The 18,551-nt window shown below is 44.4% G+C and overlaps 1 protein-coding gene across 5 annotated transcripts; it reads right to left on the bottom strand.

The window, feature by feature from the left end:
* Nucleotides 1–421: 421 nt before the first annotated feature.
* LOC115140963 (metalloreductase STEAP4-like) lies at nt 422–15,246 on the bottom strand. 5 transcript variants are annotated; one of them, XM_065000032.1, is made up of 11 exons: nt 15,087–15,246; nt 14,622–14,870; nt 14,343–14,450; nt 14,070–14,140; nt 13,875–13,962; nt 10,529–10,807; nt 10,344–10,438; nt 10,123–10,237; nt 9,999–10,061; nt 8,984–9,148; nt 422–924 (listed from the first exon to the last, which is right to left on the bottom strand). In XM_065000032.1, exons 1-11 carry the CDS (start codon nt 15,120–15,122, stop codon nt 661–663), a joined length of 1,533 nt encoding a protein of 510 aa, XP_064856104.1. In that variant the 5' UTR covers nt 15,123–15,246; the 3' UTR covers nt 422–660. The 5 variants fall into 5 exon arrangements, with proteins under 5 accessions (XP_064856104.1, XP_064856100.1, XP_064856102.1 ...); XM_065000028.1 differs by lacking the exon at nt 9,999–10,061 and having other exon boundaries at nt 816–924; nt 10,127–10,237; XM_065000030.1 differs by lacking the exon at nt 9,999–10,061 and having other exon boundaries at nt 816–924; nt 10,127–10,237; nt 14,622–14,845.
* Between the last annotated feature and the right edge of the window lie 3,305 nt (nt 15,247–18,551).

Below are 18,551 nucleotides of genomic sequence, written 5' to 3'. Positions count from 1 at the left end.
CAGAAGACACTGTGGGCCACTCTGTCTATCTAGTGATGAAAGGGAAGCCTGTTGCTGGGTTTCAGAGAGTCTGTTTTCTGGAGGAAATAATAACACTCTGCCCCAGAGAGGATCACACTGATAGATGTGTTTTTATGTGTCTGACCTGCCCCTGGAGATGTATGAGACAGACACAAAATATACATTTAAAAACGTTTATATGTCTCTGAAACCTGTGTTTTATCTGGGGATAACTGTACAGTCAATCAAAGAAAAGAGAGGATGTACAGTAAGAGAGAGGATATAATAGAGAAAAAGCTTTCACCATTCTCTTTACGTAAGAGAGAAAACTCATGTCTGGTTAACATACGGTTGAAAATATATGCATTAAATGCAACAATGTTTACAGTATAATACAAAAATAAATATGACTGCATATCAATGAAATGTTATTGTTGGTTTTTGATCCCAGAAACATGGCAAACGATGATTGAATGGTAGCCAACCTCTGAGGGTACAATAGCAAAGAAATTAGAGTTCATGCCTCAACGACATTTACATTACATTTAAGTCATTTAGCAGACGCTCTTATCCAGAGCGACTTACAAATTGGTGCGTTCACCAGACAAAGCTGTCATCACACTGAGGGTGTTATTTTGTGTGTGTCTGTATGTGTGTCCTCTAAGGTATCAGTGGTTGGCTGTCTTTAGGGTTCCTCTGATCTGCCCCCCTCTCCCAGCCCTGTCGTATGCGGGTGATGGTTCGGTCCACACAGGGTGTGATGAGCAGCAGCTTGAGTAGCAGCACCACAGAGGGAAGTACCAGACACAGCATGTAGCCCGGTGGGGTGTACCACTTGTAGGTGGAGGAACTCAGGAATCTGTTCCAGCCGTACAGGTAGGTGTGCGCCGTACACAACAGCAGAGTCAGGTGACCCAGCTTGGACTGGTAGGGGAGAAAAGAACACATAAACACATGAACCACACACACACACGCGCCAGGTACGTGCACAGATAGAGGTCTAAGGAAGTTTGAGCACCTGCTTTTTTGCTTTCCTATGAGAAAATAGGAAAGCAAATGTCTATTTAGGAAATCATATGTCTATTTTCTCTGTTGCTATTTAAATTAATTGCCCATCAAACTAGCTAATTTCTCATTTTTTTATTTTGGAAAATGTCCCCTCCCTACCATTCTGCCCCCAGTAGGCCTGAGGCTGATGTTAACAGCAGAACATACTCCAATCACAGGTAAAGTCTAGTTAGATTGTTTCAACAGAATAACTAACTAACTAGCTAGCTAACTAGCTCCTTCTACATTCACTATGATCAGCTGAAAGCCCACCCCTCATTGCCCTCTCTCTAAGCAGTAGGCTATAAGCTTGCTTACAGTGGCGTTAGTGGGATTTGCATAAAATAAAGGTCTACTCTATACTTTCTATGGGGGGCTTTTTTCACTTTGAGCACGTCCCATCCAAAGTTCTGTGCATGGCCCTGACACACGCACAAGCACACCCAAACTCACACACTTTTGACAATTATCTTAAATATATAGTTTAGCTTTAGGATAGCCTATTGGACATGCACACGTTTATCCCAGATAGGGCTAATAACACTCTGGGTATTGGAGCTGTGCAAGAAGAAGCCTGGAGAAACCTCGGAAACAGGCTGGCCAGATACATCTCCCTTAATTGACCCTTAGCTAAGCTTCACCCCAGAATATTAGGCAACCAATCGCAGTGCTCCGTTGGATAGTGTTTTTTCTCCAATTTATGCTTTGGCCACAAATACTGGTATAGGATGAGTCAACAACCTTATCTACCGTAATTGCTGGACTATTAAGCGCACCTGAATATAAACCGCACCCACTGAATTATTTAAAAATATGTATTTTGTACATAAATAAGCCGCACGTGTCTATGAGCCGCAGGTGCCTACCGGTACATTGAAACAAATGAACTTTACACAGCCTTTAAACGAAACACGGCTTATAACAAAAATTAAACAGTGGCCTACCAAGAAAGTCATTGGTCACTATCTTCCTCCTCCTGTGCACTGAAACCACTGAAGCCATCTCCTTCGGTGTCGGAGTTGAATAGCCTCAGAATTGCTTCATCCGATGTTGGATCGTTTTCATTGTCGCTCTCGTCACTTTACATTTACATTTACATTTAAGTCATTTAGCAGACGCTCTTATCCAGAGCGACTTACAAATTGGTGCGTTCACCTTAAGACATCCAGTGGAACAGCCACTTTACAATAGTGCATCTAAATCTTTTAAGGGGGGGGTGAGAAGGATTACTTTATCCTATCCTAGGTATTCCTTAAAGAGGTGGGGTTTCAGGTGTCTCCGGAAGGTGGTGATTGACTCCTCTGTCCTGGCATCGTGAGGGAGTTTGTTCCACCATTGGGGGGCCAGAGCAGCGAACAGTTTTGACTGGGCTGCGCGGGAACTGTACTTCCTCAGTGGTAGGGAGGCGAGCAGGCCAGAGGTGGATGAACGCAGTGCCCTTGTTTGGGTGTAGGGCCTGATCAGAGCCTGGAGGTACTGAGGTGCCGTTCCCCTCACAGCTCCGTAGGCAAGCACCATGGTCTTGTAGCGGATGCAAGCTTCAACTGGAAGCCAGTGGAGAGAGCGGAGGAGCGGGGTGACGTGAGAGAACTTGGGAAGGTTGAACACCAGACGGGCTGCGGCGTTCTGGATGAGTTGTAGGGGTTTAATGGCACAGGCAGGGAGCCCAGCCAACAGCGAGTTGCAGTAATCCAGACGGGAGATGACAAGTGCCTGGATTAGGACCTGCGCCGCTTCCTGTGTGAGGCAGGGTCGTACTCTGCGGATGTTGTAGAGCATGAACCTACAGGAACGGGCCACCGCCTTGATGTTAGTTGAGAACGACAGGGTGTTGTCCAGGATCACGTCAAGGTTCTTAGCGCTCTGGGAGGAGGACACAATGGAGTTGTCAACCGTGATGGCGAGATCATGGAACGGGCAGTCCTTCCCCGGGAGGAAGAGCAGCTCCGTCTTGCCGAGGTTCAGCTTGAGGTGGTGATCCGTCATCCACACTGATATGTCTGCCAGACATGCAGAGATGCGATTCGCCACCTGGTCATCAGAAGGGGGAAAGGAGAAGATTAATTGTGTGTCGTCTGCATAGCAATGATAGGAGAGACCATGTGAGGTTATGACAGAGCCAAGTGACTTGGTGTATAGCGAGAATAGGAGAGGGCCTAGAACCGAGCCCTGGGGGACGCCAGTGGTGAGAGCGCGTGGTGAGGAGACAGATTCTCGCCACGCCACCTGGTAGGAGCGACCTGTCAGGTAGGACGCAATTCAAGCGTGGGCCGCGCCGGAGATGCCCAACTCGGAGAGGGTGGAGAGGAGGATCTGATGGTTCACAGTATCGAAGGCAGCCGATAGGTCTAGAAGGATGAGAGCAGAGGAGAGAGAGTTAGCTTTAGCAGTGCGGAGCGCCTCCGTGATACAGAGAAGAGCAGTCTCAGTTGAATGACTAGTCTTGAAACCTGACTGATTTGGATCAAGAAGGTCATTCTGAGAGAGATAGCGGGAGAGCTGGCCAAGGACGGCACGTTCAAGAGTTTTGGAGAGAAAAGAAAGAAGGGATACTGGTCTGTAGTTGTTGACATCGGAGGGATCGAGTGTAGGTTTTTTCAGAAGGGGTGCAACTCTCGCTCTCTTGAAGACGGGAGGGACGTAGCCAGCGGTCAGGGATGAGTTGATGAGCGAGGTGAGGTAAGGGAGAAGGTCTCCGGAAATGGTCTGGAGAAGAGAGGAGGGGATAGGGTCAAGCGGGCAGGTTGTTGGGCGGCCGGCCGTCACAAGACGCGAGATTTCATCTGGAGAGAGAGGGAGAAAGAGGTCAGAGCACAGGGTAGGGCAGTGTGAGCAGAACCAGCGGTGTCGTTTGACTTAGCAACGAGGATCGGATGTCGTCGACCTTCTTTTCAAAATGGTTGACGAAGTCATCTGCAGAGAGGGAGGAGGGGGGAGCGGGAGGAGGATTCAGGAGGGAGGAGAAGGTGGCAAAGAGCTTCCTAGGGTTAGAGGCAGATGCTTGGAATTTAGAGTGGTAGAAAGTGGCTTTAGCAGCAGAGACAGAAGAGGAAAATGTAGAGAGGAGGGAGTGAAAGGATGCCAGGTCCGCAGGGAGGCGAGTTTTCCTCCATTTCCGCTCGGCTGCCCGGAGCCCTGTTCTGTGAGCTCGCAATGAGTCGTCGAGCCACGGAGCGGGAGGGGAGGACCGAGCCGGCCTGGAGGATAGGGGACATAGAGAGTCAAAGGATGCAGAAAGGGAGGAGAGGAGGGTTGAGGAGGCAGAATCAGGAGATAGGTTGGAGAAGGTTTGAGCAGAGGGAAGAGATGATAGGATGGAAGAGGAGAGAGTAGCGGGGGAGAGAGAGCGAAGGTTGGGACGGCGCGATACCATCCGAGTAGGGGCAGTGTGGGAAGTGTTGGATGAGAGCGAGAGGGAAAAGGATACAAGGTAGTGGTCGGAGACTTGGAGGGGAGTTGCAGTGAGGTTAGTGGAAGAACAGCATCTAGTAAAGATGAGGTCGAGCGTATTGCCTGCCTTGTGAGTAGGGGGAAGGTGAGAGGGTGAGGTCAAAAGAGGAGAGGAGTGGAAAGAAGGAGGCAGAGAGGAATGAGTCAAAGGTAGACGTGGGGAGGTTAAAGTCGCCCAGAACTGTGAGAGGTGAGGCGTCCTCAGGAAAGGAGCTTATCAAGGCATCAAGCTCATTGATGAACTCTCCGAGGGAACCTGGAGGGCGATAAATGATAAGGATGTTAAGCTTGAAAGGGCTGGTAACTGTGACAGCATGGAATTCAAAGGAGGCGATAGACAGATGGGTAAGGGGAGAAAGAGAGAATGACCACTTGGGAGAGATGAGGATCCCGGTGCCACCACCCCGCTGACCAGAAGCTCTCGGGGTGTGCGAGAACACGTGGGCGGACGAAGAGAGAGCAGTAGGAGTAGCAGTGTTATCTGTGGTGATCCATGTTTCCGTCAGTGCCAAGAAGTCGAGGGACTGGAGGGAGGCATAGGCTGAGATGAACTCTGCCTTGTTGGCCGCAGATCGGCAGTTCCAGAGGCTACCCGGAGACCTGGAACTCCACGTGGGTCGTGTGCGCTGGGACCACCAGATTAGGGTGGCCGCGGCCACGCGGTGTGGAGCGTTTGTATGGTCTGTGCAGAGAGGAGAGAACAGGGATAGACAGACACATAGTTGACGGGCTACAGAAGAGGCTACGCTAATGCAAAGGAGATTGGAATGACAAGTGGACTACACGTCTCGAATGTTCAGAAAGTTAAGCTTACGTAGCAAGAATCTTATTGACTAAAATGATTAAAATGATACAGTACTGCTGAAGTAGGCTAGCTGACAGTGGCTGCGTTGTTGACTTTGTAGGCTAGCTGGCAGTGGCTGCGTTGTTGGCACTACACTAATCAAGTCGTTCCGTTGAGTGTGATAGTTTCTACAGTGCTGCTATTCGGGGGCTAGCTGGCTAGCTAGCAGTGTTGATTACGTTACGTTGGGTTAAAAGAATGACAATAGCTGGCTAGCTAACCTAGAAAATCGCTCTAGACTACACAATTATCTTTGATACAAAGACGGCTATGTAGCTAGGCAAATACCCCGCTGAGCTCATGCTGGCCCTTCAACATGCAGTAGTCCAGCCTTTCGAAACCCCTTGATGATAGTGGATTTTTTGACAATGCTCCACGCTGTCAGGACCCACTGGCAGACTTGACCATAAGTTGCTCTTCGCATGCGGCCCGTTTTAGTGAAGGATTTCTCCCCACTTGTCATCCAAGCCTCCCACTGAACAAGGAGCGCCACCTTAAATGCACGATTTACACTGATGTCGAGTGGCTGCAAATACTTTGGGCCATCTGCTTTTCTTCCCTCTGAAAGCTGTTGTTGTCTTTTTGCACTGAGTCAGTTCCTCACGCTGCTTTCCAACGTCTTATCATCGACTCATTAAGGCCAAGTTCCCGTGCAGAAGCTCTATTTCCTTTTCCAACAGCCAGATCGATCGCCTTCAACTTGAAAGCTGCATCATATGCATTTCTCCGTGTCTTTGCCATGATGAGGGTGACAAAATTACTACCGTAATCAGAATGATGGGAAGTTTGAGCGCTGCGATTTACGTCACATTATGTGACGGTGCTCAGTTTTTTGGCGGCATCAATCTTGTGAAAGCGGGAAAAATCCATAAATTAGCCGCGTCATTGTATAAACCGCGAGGTTCAAAGCGTGGGAATAAAGTAGCGGCTTATAGTCCGGAAATTACGTCAGTTAAGAGTTAACAGAACATCAACTTTTAAAAGTGAGATTTTCACTGGACAGTTACTTTAAAACACAATTTAAGATCATCCAATTTCTCCAATGGTGGTATGAACAGGGAGTTGGACTTCCTGGAAAATTAGTGCCCAAGTTTGCTAAGTAATGAAGGGGACGTGGCTTAGCGAAGGGGCAATCGTTGTATAATTTAACTATGATCAAATATGGAACTGACCTTCACAGAGACAGACCTCCAGAGGTGGGACCAAGTCATTGTTTAACAAGTCACAAGTAAGTCTCAAGTCTTAGCACTCAAGTCCCAAGTCAAGTCCCAAGCCAAGACCGACAAGGCTCAAGTCCTAAACTTTGAGTTTCGAGTCCTAAACAAGTCATGATGTGCTCTTCACCAAATGTAATACCATTTCATATTTTTAACAAGAGTAATAGTTAGTATATTACAATACGCAATCATGAATGCTTTAAAAAATATATATATTTATTACTTTCCATGGAAATACATGGGTTGCCATTAGAAAGTCCCCCCCACATTGCGATCAACTATCGAGGATCACTATGGGACCCAACCTTACCACACACACACACACACACACACACACACACACACACACACACACACCCTCTCTCTGTGTGGTTACAGTAGGCTAACATATGTCAATGGTTTTAGGAACAGCAGTAACATCAGGCAGGATTTAGGCTACCAACTGCCAAGTTGGTGCTCAATCTTGGGTGCAATGAACATGTATCCACACTGACTGACTGTGGAGGCTCATTGATTTAACGTTACGTTAGCCTACATGCTACACTAGCAAAGTTATAAATTATATAGCTGTCGTCTATATTAGCCACGACTTACCGTTCTTTGTGCAACTTCAAATGTTGAACAAAGTTGTTGTGCCTCCGTCTGTAATTTTCTTCCCGCATGTTTTGCAAGTTGCAATCTGTTTTTTGTTGATACAGCGTCGTCTTTATATCCAAAAACTAATCATTTTGGGTATCATCTTTCCAGGGGCTCCATCTGAATTCACCCGCCAACATTCCTCTGCACTGCCACGCGCAACTTTTTATCAACTGGCACAATTTGATTGGCTGCTGTCCGATACAAACTTTAATCTGTTAAGTGAAGAGTTGATGCACTGCACACTTTTTTTAATAGCATAATGTTTAATATTTGGGCTTGGGGAGGGTATCAAGTCAGTTTGAGTCAAAAGGCTCAAGTCCAAGTCAAGTCACGAGTCATTGGTGTTAAAGTCAAAGTCGAGTTGCAAGTCATCATATTTGTTACTCGAGTCTGACTCGAGTCCAAGTCATGTGACTCGAGTCCACACCTCTGCAGACCTCTGGCCTACCTTAACAGACACACACATACACACACGTGCACACACACACACACAGACAGAGGCGTCGTGCCAATATGCACACCACAGATTTGTCCTGTTTAAACATTTTTAATAATATAGGTTCTCTGTAATACTACAGTGCCTCCTAGCAATTTTAGGTTCCCAATCTCACAACCTCATTTATAGCCACCAATAAGTTATTTCAGGCTATCAATCAAGTTAGTGTAGCTAGCTTGTCTAACTATCTTAGCTGGCACACCTGCTGGCAAGGTTTCACCCGGATTTGAGCAGAGATGCAGAGAAACATGTTGTTTCTTAAAAAAAAGACTCACCAGTCAGACAGCTCAAGAGGTATGCTTAGATATCTTTTACATATAATTAAGTATAATGATTATGGTTCCTGATTACAGGAAACATCTGTTTCAGATGTTTGAAAAATGCTAAATTCTCCAACTTCAGACCCCCAGTCCGGACCATCACCAAGCCGTCCTCAGACCCTGTAATTTGTGCCCCCTCAAATTTGGGGGGCAGATGATGCCCCTGCACATACATCTCTAGGTGAGTTCTCCTGGCCTGTTCTAATATATTCCTCCTAAATTATATCTGATGAATAACTTAACATTTAAATCACTGCACCAATTTGAGGGGAATTAATGAATTAGAGAATGATCCGGAGTTTCTCCTTATTATCCCCAGCACATAACCTCTGGCTTGTCTGCTGAAAATCAGATTACTTTCCTGGAGTTCTATTGCATTCTGACCTGGATGTTGGCTCTGCACCCCGCATGAATACTTCAATAGGGGAAACACCGAAGGAGATTAGTGTACTAATTAGGGCTGGTAATTGCCAGGGACCTCACGATACGATATTATCACGATACTTAGGTGCGATACAATAGGTATTGCAATTCTCACGATTCTATGTATATTATGATTCGATACATCAATTTTATTGCAATTTGATGTTGACATATTGTTCACTATATGTCTGCTGCAGAGAGACAAGAGAGAGCATGAGAAAACGTTGTTTTAGCAGTCATGGAAATAAAAGGGCTGAAAACATTGTCTCACTATTTCAAAAGAAGATGAGAACAATCTATAGGATTACAAATACTAGCGGTACAGCCGACTAGCGCTAGCTAACGCTACCTAGCAACAAGAAAAGGGGGAGTGCATGGTTACAAATCAATACTTGGAGTCAAAGTATCAATATACTATAGTCCAAAATAATATTGCGATATTTAACTGTATCGATAACTCCACCGCTAGTAAAAATGGGCAGAAAATGAGTGCCTCGCAAGTGTGTCTGGCCTAAACATTCAGTGTGACCAGTCCTGGTGATCTCACCTGTACGAAGCTGAACTCCCTCCAGCTGAGAGCGTTAATGACGGAGGGAAGAGATGTGATTCCCAATAGGACGTACATGCCAAATCCCAGAATTCCCAGGGACAAGTAGGAGTCGTCATGCCAGGCCGTTGTAGTATCAAACATTGTGGTCCTGTTCTCTCTGATCTGGGGGAGAGAGACCGAGAGAGAGAGCAAGAGAGAGAAGAGAAAAAATGTGAGAAATAGGAAGCGTGAGAGCAAGGGAGAGGCGTAAATCCAGTATAATCAAAACCAGTGCCTGAATCCTGCTATATACTGTAGGTGTGTGTTCAATGTACAGATATATGATCTTAATATGACCAGTATTGTGTCACAGCAAAATAATCCTGCAGCAACAGGATTTTAATGTTTTGTCCATTTACACTTTTCCGCCAATGTAATATTACTTGATTGGTGGCTAGGCTATTAGCTGGCCAAAATTAGGCTACCTGAAAAGTGCAACACTGTTAAGACATGCTCCGGAACTTAGGTGTTTTTAAAACCTCCTGCTTTGGGCTGGATGTCTCAATGTGTAGTTCATACATTCATAATCAATGAGCAAAATTACTTTCTTACTGTACCACAATTAGCCACAAAATACTTAGTTTGAAAGCGACTGTTTTCTTGAAGCTGTACAACGCCATTTTCCCTACATTTCCCCCATATGGGCCAGTCCCTTAGCAATTCAAGTTTTAGCCAAAGAGCTTCAGCCCCTCACATTTGAGTGACAGCTAGCAAGAAGCTTGCCCAGCATCATCCAATTAGGTTGCAGGGTGGGCCCAACGGCTCAGTGCCCACAGTAGAGAGAGAGCGAAACCAATGACGTGGTGCACATATCTGCACAAATGTGACACGTTTTTGGGGACCACTTTTGGCTCGTGAGTGCTACTTTCAGGACTACTAGCTAAAAAGTATACTTTGTATATATTTTGTCTATTCAATGTTCACTGTTTTGAAAGTGTTTAATTTGGCGTTACAGCTAGGTAGGTGTTCTTACCAGAGAGACAGTGTGTTCAGTGACCCAGAACATCAGAGTACCTGAGAACAAAATCAATACTTTCTTTACTAAAAACTAAAGGAAGATACATGCCACTGTGTGCGTGTGTGTGTGTTTGCTCCACTGACCGTATGGGTATGATCAGTGTATAGAGCACGTGCAGAAAGGCGAACCCCAACGACAGTAGACCCAGCTGTTTCCTGCACAGCATCCAGCGATCCAGCCAATCAGGGAAGCGCCTGATGTTAAACATACATAAACACTTATAATCAACATAAATACATATGCAACCTTGTGTGAACATACATGCATGCAAACACACTCACATACACACAGAGGTCTGACCTGTACTTGGTGCCTCTGTAGAGCTGCAGGAAGGAAGCCAGGACACCAGGCAGGTAACAGAGAGACAGCATGATCAGAGACACGATGGGACACACCTGGAGAGAACACACACACATCTTGAACAGCTGGTAACACACACAGAAACAAACAGAACACAAACACTCAGAGGTCCTGTGGGCCAGTACCTGGTTGGCCAGTGAGACCATGATTCTGAAGGAGATGTCTTCGCCCTGGGTGACGTATGCATAGATGACGTATCTGACCAGTAGGTAGAAGAAGAAGGCAGCACTGAGGCCAATAGAGATGCGCAGGGGGAGCCTCCACTGGGGGAACAGCCGTAGGGGGAAGTCCTCCAGCTCCCGGGCCACTGAGAGAAATCCCTGGTCCAGGGCACTGAAACCCAGCTTGGTGGCTACCGCTATCACCGCCTGCTTGGCCTCCACACTTTCCCCGCAGATATACACCTAACATATATTTATGCACATACAGCGGGGTCCAAAATCATTGACACCCTTGATAAAGATGAACAAAAATGCCTGTACAATATAAATCATTCAAACACTGAGCTACATTGTATGCTCCAAAAAAAAGGGAAATTATATTATTTTGTACTAATACAATTCCTGAGAGAAATATATTTTGTTTAACAAGTAATAAAAAAAATCTCAAAAAGGTATGGGTCAAAATGATTGACAACCCTGTTATCAATACTTTTCAATAGCTCACTTTGCGAGGATAACAACACTGAGTCTTTTTCTAAAATGATATAAAAATGACTGGAGTTTGTTTAACGGCATTGGTACTTGGATTGGGACAGGTGCTTTTGTCAGATGACATGACAGAGCTCCTTGACCGAGCATGACAGTTGTGGATTTGGTGTTGAAAAACAGAAGGGGCATCCAGCCTGGAGGAGAGGTGCCAAGGCTGCGCACCAGAGCTCCAGTGCTCCCCCACAGCCCGGTCCATCCGGTGCCTCCTCCATGCACCAGGCCTCCTGTAGGTCTCCCCAGCCTGGTGGGCCCTGTGGCAGCCCCACGCACCAGGCTGTCTCTGTCTCCTCCCTGCAGGTGCTCCCGCCTGTCCGGCGCTGCCCGGAGTCTCCCGCCTGCCAGGCGCTGCCGGATTCTCCCGCCTCTCCGGCGCTGCCGGATTCTCCCGCCTGCCCGGCAGGCGGAATCTCCCGTCCATTCGGACCCGTGGCTTGGGTCCCCAGTCCGAGGTCGGCGACGAGGGTCGCTGTTTTTAAGAGGCCACGGAGGCGGAGAAAGAGGCGGAGAAAAACTATGGTGAAGTGGGGTCCAGTCCCCACCACCACGGACACCACGGACAGACGCCCACCCAGACCCTCCCCTATAGGTTCAGGTTTTGCGGCCGGAGTCTGCACCTTTGGGGGGGGGGTACTGTCACGTTCTGACCTTAGTTCCTTTGTTTTGTCTTTATTTTAGTATGGTCAGGACGTGAGTTGGGGTAGGCAGTCTGTTTGTTTTTTTATGTTGGTTTCTGTGTTCGGCCTAGTATGGTTCTCAATCAGAGGCAGGTGTCGTTAGTTGTCTCTGATTGAGATTCATACTTAGGTAGCCTTTTTCCACCTGTGTTTCGTGGGTGTTTATTTTTCCGTGTTAGTGTTTGTGCCACACGGGACTGTTTCGGTTTTGATTACTTCACGTTTATTGTTTTGTTCAGTGTTCGTTATTCATTAAAAAACTAAAAACACACGCTGCGCATTGGTCCTCCGATCCTTCATACTACTCCACTTCGTCAGAAGGAGGACGAAAACCCTTACATTAGCGAAATACCTGGTTTCCTATGCCAGGATGTCATCAAGTGGATCTTCCAACGAGACAATGACCCCAAACACTAATAAAAATCCACAAAGAAATTGTTAATTGGCCCAAAAGAATTGCTCTGAATGTGTTCTCCAACTCATTAAACACGTTAGAAAAAGGCTCAGTGTCTTTATCCTCACAAGGGGAAGGTGCTAGAGTATTAAAAACAGAGGTGCCAATAAAATTGTTTTATTATTAATTTCTCTGAGCAATTGTATTAGTATAAAATAATATCATTTCCCAAGAAAATGTGCATTGATGATAGCTCAGTAATTGAATGATTTATTTTCAACAGTCTTTTTTGCCATTTTTTTTGCTCAAGGGTCCCAATAAATATTGAATTGTTGGTATTTGTACTAATTCAACTAACTGTTGTGGTTTATATTCGGCGGCAAAACAAATAAATATTTTTTATTTTCAAATAACTCAAATATTATTTGGTTTTCTGAGAGCTGAATTTGAATATATTATATATTATTATAATATTGCCTTTGAAAACTATATTTAACTACCCAAAGAATTTGAAAAGCTGGTATTTTCAAATAAAATACAAAAGAATATTCCCAGGTCTGGTGTGTGTGTGTGTGTGTGTGTGTGTGTGTGTGTGTGTGTGTGTGTGTGTGTGTGTGTGTGTGTGTGTGTGTGTGTGTGTGTGTGTGTGTGTGTGTGTGTGTGTGTGTGTGTGTGTGTGTGTGTGTGCAAGCAGAGGATGCACAATACCGGTTTCTAGCTCCAGAATGAAGATGTTCGTATTTAGCACAGAGGAGTCAAAATGTACAGTGTTCCACCCCTTTGACTTTCTCCCCATTTTGTTATGTTACAACCTGCATTTGGTATGGATTAAATTGAGATTATGTGTCACTGGCCTACACACAATACCCCATAATGTCAAAGTGGAATTGTGTTTTTAGAAATTTAAAAAAATGTATACAAAATGAAAACCTAAATTGTGTTGAGTCAATAAATTATGGCAAGCCTTAACAAGTTTAGGAGTAAATATGTGCTTAACAAGTCACATAATAAGTTGCATGAACTCACTCTCTTGCAATAATAATGTTTAACATGATTTTTGAATGACTACCTCATCTCTGTAACACACACATATAATTATCTGTAAGGTCCCTCAGTCAAGTTCGGTAGAGGAGGAATAATGGTCTGCGGATGTTTTCATGGTTCGGGCTAATGCTTTCAGCATACAATGACATTCTAGATGATTCTGTGCTTCCAACATTATGGCAAAAGTTTGGGGAAGGCCCTTTGCTGTTTCAGTATGACAATGCCCCTGTGCACAAAGCGAGGTCCATAAAGAAATGGTTTGTCGAAGATCTGTGTGGAAGAACTTGACTGGCCTGCACAGAGCCCTGACCTCAACCCCATGGAACACCTTTGGGATAATTTGGAATGCCAACTGCAAGCCAGGCCTAAACGTCCAACATCAGTGCTCATCCTCACTAATGCTATTGTGGCTGAATGAAAGTAAATCCCAGTAGCAATGTTCCAGCATCTAGTGGAAAGCCTTCCCAGAAGAGTGGAGGCTGGTATAGCAGCAAAGGATAGACCAACTCCATATTAATGCCCATAATTTTGGAATGAGATGTTCGATGAGCAGGTGTCCACATACTTTTGGTCATGTAGTGTACAGTATATAGACTTGAAACGAGTAGCCAATTGGTTTCATGGGCATGGCTTAAACCTCGGTGTGTACCTGTCTGTTGGCATCTGAAGGTCCATTCTGCAGACTCCAGGCAGACAGGGTGTTGAAGCCTTTAACCACCTCAGCTCCAGGAACCAGACTGTTCAGGTACATTTAACCACATTTACATTATATCAACATAGAAAAACATCCCTAATTAACAAAATAACATACACATAATAACAACCTGTACTGTATAGCTCTCACCTTTGCAGGTACTCTGCGTTGGCCTCTGGGTACTGATTCTTCCTCAGGTTGTTACTGAGGTCCACCAACACCTGCAATTCAACATGGCACTGCTTCATACAATATCTTTGCTAAATACACTGGAATATACATTCTATTGGCTAAATACACTGGGACACAGAATATATTGGCTAAATACACTGGGACATACATTATGTTAGCCAAATATACAGTTACATACTGACAAAACAGATATTCATACATATAGCAGAAGTAATAAAACATATATGCTACCTTTCCCTTCAGCTGATTGGCCAGTGGTACCAGGAAGTCGTAGTGTTCTCTCTGGACAGCGATGAAGATCAGATGGGCTGACTGGGAAGCTGCAGCATGACCCAGGACCTGCATATACATCATCAACATATTGATATACACTTAAACACAAATACAGTATATTAACATATACTCCCTCAAACATAAAGAAATATATTGAAATACATTTTCAACAAAGTAAAAACACATATCCACATTTAACATATCAGCACATAAAACCAGATCTACTTTATTTTGTACCTGTGCTCCGTGGGGTAGGAGGCTGCTGCTGCTGTGGGGCCGTCGGCTGCCGAACACCACACCGTACCCCGCCTGCAGCAGACGCAGGCCCAGAGAGCGCCCCAGGTCCCCCGTCCCAAACACACACACCCTCTCACTCTCAGGTGGGGCAGGGACAGCCTCCATCATCGGAGACAGGGACATACACTCACTCTTCTCCTCACTCCTCTCCTGACCCGTCATGCCTGAACAGAGACAGGCAAAGACCTCCTTGAGTCGTAGATAGAATCAACAGAAAGTGTCAAAAGACCAAAGAGTTTAAAATAGCTTCCTGAAGTTTCAATCACAGAAAAAGTACATTCACATAAATGGAGCTCGCAGGATGAACGTCCCTTTCACTTCGCTAAATTCTTCAGCAGACACCTCTAGATAGAGTTACAGTACTGTCCAGACAGAGCACTGTCAATCAATGCTAGGACAGCTTACTGTAGTTGAAATCCTGCAATGAAATGTTTTCTGCATTACATGTCCCAAAACAATAGTCTTCAGAGTTGGAGCAGATCCTCTGAGTTACTCAGATTAAAGTCCTGACTGACTGACTGAGATACTACAGACTCTATTTGTGTCTGTGCTCCTGGTCTGAGGAGGGAAGGGATTAGTCTCTCTGCCAAGCTGGAAACTTTGTTGGAAGAGGAGCGTGTGTGTGTGTGTGTGTGTGTGTGTGTGTGTGTGTGTGTGTGTGTGTGTGTGTGTGTGTGTGTGTGTGTGTGTGTGTGTGTGTGTGTGTGTGTGTGTGTATGACAGCCCATGACACTCACTCTGTAGTGTCTCTGAGGAGAGGCCAGTGGTTTCTGGGAAGTAGGAAGTTTACATAATAGTGGAATAGTCTGTGCTCTATCATGCAGAAATATTAACATTAAATACATATTCAAAACAGTGTGTACTTTGCAACAAGAGTTTACTAAATGTCATACGAGCACAGGTCCTTTCACAGTTCAGGACAATAACACAACAGCTGATGCACTTTGGTTTGTTGTAATTGTACCTTACCTCAGTTGGCTTTTGTTCAAAGATGTACATTCCATTGTGTGCAACTATAAGCTTGTAACTCCAAAAATCACAGAATGTGAAATACCAGAAGAACTGTGTCACATCACCATGAACAGCGTTTCCCAAATACAGCAGTTGGTGACCTTGAGTTCCAATGTTTCTTTAAACACTGGTTTCATCACAGCAAGAGCAATCTAAATGCTTGAGGTGGATCAGAGCAGAGAATAATTAGTGAACCCAAGCTTTAGACTGGGCTTAGTTTACAGTAAACCAGTAGCGGTAAAATCACTGGGGAAGCCAGTAAAAAATGGCCATATTACAACCTATGTTGTGATAATTACGTTGTTTGCTCTATAACCTGTTAGTTCATATGCCTTGACACTGTGATCTATAGGCCTAAGTCTGAGACAATATGAAGACACAGTGGCAGAATAAATTCAACCACACATTTCTTTCATCACAAAGCCGGAGAGCGAGCTCTGTTCGGTGAAGTCCACAAAGCATATTGCATGTAACAACAGTTACGTGACCTACAGTATGGTCAAGCAAGTTAATGTCAATGACATTTTCAGACGACTAAACAATCATGGATTTAGAACCAAAGAAAACAGGAGCTGCCTCCACTATTCCAGCACCATTTCAACGTCAACATCATCAAATCACCTATGCTTACTCTAATACAGTGACAACTAAAAGATACCAAAAACTATTTAGTCCAATCAATGGAAGCTAAATATGATGTGGCTGTCATTGGTTCTGATTTGTGTGTGTGTGTGTGTGTGTGTGTGTGTGTGTGTGTGTGTGTGTGTGTGTGTGTGTGTGTGTGTGTGTGTGTGTGTGTGTGTGTGTGTGTGTGTGTGTGTGTAGTGCATGAATGAATGCTGATCTACAAAATTAGATATCACAGTGCATATCTTCAGGACGGTATTAAGTTGTAACAACATCAGTAACATTGTGAAACACACTGGCTTACATCCTGCCTTTGCACTAATGTTTAATTTCACGCCTTAGAGCAGCTCTTACATCCGTAGCAAGGTTATATTTATCCTAGCATGATAGAACCACTGACAGCTAATTCACGCAACCGACGCAGTTTATTTACATTGTCAGTTTCTTATGGTATACTATCTGGAAAGTTACCAGATTGCATAATAGACACTTGATTATTATTTGTTTGAGTGATAATGGTTGTCCAAGTTGGTCAAGTTCATCTGGTTGGTGCACCTCTGGATCTCACAGGGAGAGAACACGTAGTCCCAAATGTGGACATTTGTCAGCAGACCAACAAATGACTAATGCTAGTTGAAACACCCGCTGAACGAATCCAGAAACAGGACACAACAACATGTTGTGTTCTGTAATGGAATGCTTTCTTGTTCTTTTCAATGTTGGACGCTTTATATAAAAGCAGAAAAGACTATGTGCATTTTTCAGCTTACATTTCATTCGGAAAATAAACAGGTGCTAATTGTGCACTGTAGCAAAAGTTTAAATAGTAGTGAGCAAAACCAAAACCGCTAAACATGTCAAAACAGAATAAGTTTTACTCTCTACTATTTACTGTCATATTTCATTGCAGTTATCGCAGTGACTATCTTACTTTGAGTTACAGCACAGCATGTTGTAATCACCTCAAGTACTAGTAGGAATTTCTCCATCTGGAAAGAATTCAAAAAGGGTTATTTTCTCTTAATTAATTAACTTTTTTAATGCATATGAAAAACATCTGCGCTTTATGCTACTGAGCAGAACGGTACTATACAATTTATCATAGCTGTGATGAAAAACATTTGCCGTGTATGCTAAAAAGCAGACCATTTTAGTTAGATTCAAGGTGCTATTACTAGCATTGCAACAGGTTTAAAATAAATGTGTAAAACACATGATCTTACCTCGTGGGTTGTCAGAGTGCCTTGTTGGTGTGTGTGAGGGAGAGAGCTGAATACTTATCTTCTACTAGTTTCCTCATTCATTTATATCATCAGCGGTTACAGCGCCTTGCAAAAGTATTCATCCCCCTTGGTGTTTTTCCTATTTTGTTGCATTACAACCTGTAATTTAAATGGATTTTCATTTGGATTTCATGTAATGGACATACACAAAATAGTCCATATTGGTGAAGTGAAATGAAAAAAATAACTTGTTTCAATAAATTATTAAAAAAATAAAAAACAGAAAAGTGGTTTGTGCATATGTATTCACCCCCTTTGCTATGAAGCCCCTAAATAAGATATGGTGCAACCAATTACCTTCAGAAGTCACATAATTAGTTAAATAAAGTCGACCTGTGTGCAATCTAAGTGTCACATGATCTGAGTATATATACACCTGTTCTGAAAAGCCCCAGAGTCTGCAACATCACTAAGCAAGGGGCACCACCAAGCAAGCAGCACCATGAAGACCAATGAGCTCTCCAAAAGGCATGTGGGAGACTCCCCAAACATATGGAAGAAGGTACTCTGGTCAGATGAGACTAAAATGTAGCTTTTTGGCCATCAAGGAAAATTGTATGTTTGGCACAAACCCAACATCTCTCATCACCCCGAGAACATCATCCCCACAGTGAAGCATGGTGGTGTCAGCATCATGCTGTAGGGATGTTTTTCCATCGGCAGGGACTGGGAAACTGGTCAGAATTGAAGGAATGATGGATGGCGCTAAATACAGGGAAATTCTTGAGGGAAACCTGTTTCAGTCTTCCAGAGATTTGAGACTGGAACGGAGGTTCACCTTCCGATGACCCTAAGCATACTGCTAAAGCAACACTTGAGTGGTTTAAGGGGAAACATTTAAATGTCTTGGAAAGGCCAACACCCAGACCTCAATCAAATTGAGAATATGTGGTATGACTTAAAGATTGCGGTACACCAGCGGAATCCATCCAACTTGAAGGAGCTGGAG

This window comes from Oncorhynchus nerka, linkage group LG14 (genome assembly GCF_034236695.1).
Source record: "Oncorhynchus nerka isolate Pitt River linkage group LG14, Oner_Uvic_2.0, whole genome shotgun sequence".
Classification (NCBI taxonomy): domain Eukaryota; kingdom Metazoa; phylum Chordata; class Actinopteri; order Salmoniformes; family Salmonidae; genus Oncorhynchus; species Oncorhynchus nerka.
The sequence above is the reverse complement of the archived record's forward strand: the minus strand, read 5'-3'. Positions and strand labels throughout refer to the sequence as shown.